This window comes from Branchiostoma lanceolatum, chromosome 17, assembly GCF_035083965.1.
Source record: "Branchiostoma lanceolatum isolate klBraLanc5 chromosome 17, klBraLanc5.hap2, whole genome shotgun sequence".
In the NCBI taxonomy this organism is placed as follows: domain Eukaryota; kingdom Metazoa; phylum Chordata; class Leptocardii; order Amphioxiformes; family Branchiostomatidae; genus Branchiostoma; species Branchiostoma lanceolatum.
The window spans coordinates 5,589,276-5,593,688 of NC_089738.1; the positions used below are offsets into that span (position 1 = coordinate 5,589,276).

Below are 4,413 nucleotides of genomic sequence, written 5' to 3' on the forward strand. Positions count from 1 at the left end.
ACTAATTTTTTGAAAAGTAACGTACAGCGGGTATACGCACAAATGATATGGGTTTTAAAATCATAAAATAATAGAATTTATCATATCAATTCAAAGATATAGTTCTGGTAAGGTAATATATCTTAGACCAGTATAGGCCTTCATATCATTGCCATTCATTGCATTCCTATCATTTCCATTTCGTTCCATTTTGTTCCATTTCGCACTTTCTTGGAACCCCTTTTTTTCACATTTTCACATGATAAACGTCTACATACCCTGCCTGCGGGTGAACGGCAATGCCACGTGGTCTCTCCAGTCCTTCATGAACAATCACGTGATGTCGTGGCGGCTTGTCTTTGTAGTTGACTACAGCGATCCAGTTGAAGTAGCCGTCTGTGTAGTAGAGGTTCTGGTTCAGCCAGTCGACCGCCATGCCCTCCACTCCGGATGAGATGCCCTCAAGGAGAGTGGAGAAGGACTGGATCTTGTTGTCTTGTGTATCAACCTATTAGTATACAAAACAAGACTACAGCGCTAGCGTCAACTGGACGATATCATTTTTATATGTTGTGAATACTCGTATGAAGGATACGGCATTGTGTACAAGGGAACCAGGCAGACGTATGCTACGGTCACATTTGCGCCAGTGCCCGTTGCGTAAGGGGTACCGGTGTAGCCCCGGCTGGGCCCCGAAGAAACAAATTTGTCCCGGTGAACTGCCGGATACTGGGAGGTACCTCTCCGTGTTCTTACAATTAGCTTACGGCGTCTATTTGATACCGCGCCCGGGGTGATTTTAACTCCAAGTTTAAAAGAATCCCGGGGCCCGGCCGTGCCCCAAAAGCGTCCGATTGCCGCAGGGTGTCCCACGGGGTCAAGCCTGGAAGTGCCAAAAAAAGGCAGCCCGTAAACTACCCGGCAGGGCCCCTTTTTTCGATTGTGATCGTAGCTGAGGCTAGTTTATACCCTAGGTATCGTACCGTGTGTATTTCCCTCAGACCGGTGTCTGCCCAGAAGATCAGATTGCGCTGAAAGTCGTAGTCGATTGCCTCTATTCTGGACGGCGCCTCAGAAGTGAAGAGTACCGTGACAGGAAGAGAGCTTCGGTCCTCCAACCCTCTGATGACGCTGCTGTTTCCGGGAGTCATCTTCACTGACGTCACTCCGGTTGCGGAACTGTGGTCCAACCAGAGGTAGCTCGGAGACACAAGACCTATAAATCAGGTCAAATTCATAAAATTGAATAAAGTTGATTTTTTTTTCGACACAACAAAAGTATAGCGACTTTTGTAAGGTCTTCTACAACTTGACATACAAATTGACAAGTAAATACAAATGAATTAACCTACGTACCTGTATATGAAAAAATAAACATGTTGAGTTTCACGTATCACTTATACTACTAGGTCTACGTTCTAAACATTCTCATTATGACTGTTGTTTCATCACAATCTAGTATGTTTGGACGTACAGATAAACAATACTCATATATATATATATATTCATTCATTCATTCATTTATTCATTAATTAAATCATTCATATATACTACCAAAAAAATCAAAAGATCAGTCGGGCTAGATGTAGTAGAAAAGCGTTGTTAACTCGACCTAAGCGTTGTTGTAACCTCTTTGTAAGATCAAAGAGTTTGACGTTCCCATGTCTTGGTACAGAAAATTTAAAACACGCTGGTAATGATTGATGACTACGTCCTTTAAGAACAATAATATCATCACATGAACCTTCAAGGAAAATTTGCGATGGTTTTGTTTCTTTTCTTTACCTGGCGGAAGACAAGTCTGTCCATCTTGGTGCAGTTCCCAGAAAGCTCGGCAGGCGCACGTTCTTCCCTCTGGGCGCGCAAGGCACAAATCCTGACATCCCCCGTTCGACGAAGTACACGCTGGCAAAAATATAGACAAGTGGTCACATTTTCCAATGCAATATGTGGCAAACATATCTTAAAGAAAAAGTAGAGGCTACCTACAGCAGGTGTTTGATAAGGTAAATGTAAAGCAGTCATCCTCAATTGAGGTGAAGCATGATGCTTTTTCAAGTAGCTAGTGATAGTGCAATAAGGCTTCGCTACGGCTCGCGTTTTTTGCCAAAGCACACCGGGTCACTTACTCCTCTCGATGAGTGTGTTGGGTTCTTTTACGTGCAGAGGTTTGACGCTTGAGGCTTACGTCCGAAGCTCCCTCATACTCGGGGCCGCTGGCTTTACGTCACCATCCGAAATGACGAGAGCAATCGAGCTGAGCCGGCCCTGGGATCGAACTCGGGCCCTAGGATCCACGGAATTCAATCCAGATGGCGAAGCAGCAAAGTTGCGTTACCACTTGCACCACGGGGACATGTTTGATATTGATAAGCAATTCTTACCATTGGTGACATCATCATATGAACCTGTATACACGTAGATGTCGTTTGGTGTTGACAGATCATCGACAAGGACAGTCTTATTCTGGTTCGTGTTAGCCCTGGGCAACCTGTAACCAATAGCAACGTTTAATAGTATTTATTTCCTAGCAGCAAAATTCAAGCAAACACGTTAAGTCATGAAAATCAATTTAAGTGTTTTTATTTTTAGTTATCTTGAATTGCTTCTGTACAAAGCAACCAGCCAGACCATAAATCAATAAAAAAAAACTAGCAAACCAACAAATCGACTAACAAAACAATAAACTAACAAACAAACGAACAAGCAAACAAACCAATGCGATGGTCTGAACACAATACTACATTGCATGTTTCTGCAAAATACTTTTCATCAACCACTTTTTATTCGCATAGACACACAGAAATCTACCTCTATAAGAAAAAACACCTGATCTACTTAGAAATTCAGTTTTAATACATGAAATCTTTATATATATATGGACACGACAAAAGTACAGCGACTTTCGTAAGGTCTTCTACAGCTATACATGCAAACAACAAACAATGATATACAAAATGATTAACCTATAAGTACAAGTATATTAATACTTCAACATGTCGAGTTTAACCTATCACTTACACTACTAGTTCTAAGATCTAAACATTCTTTGATATATTTGCCAGTTTGTACACAGTAAGGGTTGTCTCCTTCTAGAATGTATTTGAATTTATCTATAGACTGGAATGTACTAAATTCTGTTGAACATTCGGAAAGAAGGTTGAACAGCCTTGAGCGTTTCTCATGATATCATGGACAATCTAGGATTAAGTGTTGTTCATCTTATAATCCATCTACATATTAGAAGAACAGGATGTCCTCACATTAAGATTTGGCCATCCGTCCAAGACGTCCAGTAGATGCTGTCATCATTAATAGCAATCCCGAAGACATAATTCTCGTCTTCGTAGAACAGTCGGCGTATGTCGTTACCGAGCAGATCCGAACTGTAGATGCTGTAAGCTCCTCCATCGCAGTAGTACAGCCGATTCTCTGATTTTAATAAATGGAAGAAATTGATTTATACAAAGATGAGATTAATAGTGTTTATCTTACGTATGACGTATGCTGGAGATAATAACCTCCTTTTATTCGCCGGGTTTCATAAATCCACCACTTTGAAAAACACTGGGTTTGAGAGATCTCTAGTGCAGCACACACACACACACACACGCGCGAACACACACACACAATCACACAAACACACACACACACAGGTATATATGCATAGTTATATATACAGGAGTGCATTTTACTGGGGACGTTAAACTTTGGATTGGACGTATCTTTTCAGGGTGGCGGAATTATGTACTCTGGTGGATTTATGCAATGTAGATGTTACATACGAACAACATACACATAGATGTACATACATACAAAGTAGAAGTAGGGACACAATGTAGAATGAATGGTATACTTGCCATTTGTTTAAGTCTTGAATCTGATTTGTGGCATTTTAAACGCATCTTAGGTATGTTTTCTCACCTTTGTAGTCTATAGTTATCATGTTGGGATCAGATACGTTTCTGATGATGGTTGTATGGTTACTACCGTCCATCGCAGCTCGGTCAATTCTAGGATCACTACCCCAGTCCGTCCAGTACATGAATCTGCGGTAAAGGAATTTTGAGAGAGTCAGAACTTTAGATGTCCAAAGAAATTCTTGAACATTGATTTATTGAAATGCAATTAGCGACACAAACATTTGTCATTACTACCCCGGTTTCAGTATCCAGGACCGGTGCAATAGCCTAATGGGTAGAGTGTTCTCCGTGCAAACGGTAGCTGGTGCATGACTTCGATCCCGGACGAGTCACACCGAAGACGTTAAAATGATACCAACTGCTTTCTCTGCTTAGCACTCAGCGTTTTGGGAAAATATGGTAGCTAAACACCATCTGCTGCTGTAGTTATTCCAAAAAGTTGTGTGGCCCAGGGGATACTGAAACATAGATGGGCGCTGCCCTAGGAACCGTCTGGTGTGGGGAGGACTTT

The 4,413-nt window shown here is 41.6% G+C and overlaps 1 protein-coding gene across 1 annotated transcript; it reads right to left on the minus strand.

Annotated features, from left to right (window-relative positions):
- Positions 1-226: 226 nt before the first annotated feature.
- On the minus strand, positions 227-4,061 carry LOC136423331 (low-density lipoprotein receptor-related protein 6-like). The gene is made up of 6 exons (XM_066411455.1): positions 3,904-4,061; positions 3,243-3,411; positions 2,364-2,470; positions 1,765-1,884; positions 963-1,195; positions 227-487 (listed from the first exon to the last, which is right to left on the minus strand). Exons 1-6 carry the CDS (start codon positions 4,022-4,024, stop codon positions 227-229), a joined length of 1,011 nt encoding a protein of 336 aa, XP_066267552.1. The 5' UTR covers positions 4,025-4,061.
- Between the last annotated feature and the right edge of the window lie 352 nt (positions 4,062-4,413).

Excerpts from the sequence above, each read along its gene's own strand:
- LOC136423331 (XM_066411455.1), bottom strand. The coding sequence starts at position 4,024 with ATGTACTGGACGGACTGGGGTAGTGATCCTAGAATTGACCGAGCTGCG. Across the intron at positions 2,471-3,242 it reads ACGGATGGCCAAATCTTAAT|GTTGCCCAGGGCTAACACGA; the intron begins GTGAGGACATCC and ends TATTGGTTACAG. Across the intron at positions 1,196-1,764 it reads ACAGACTTGTCTTCCGCCAG|GTCTTGTGTCTCCGAGCTAC; the intron begins GTAAAGAAAAGA and ends CCTGATTTATAG.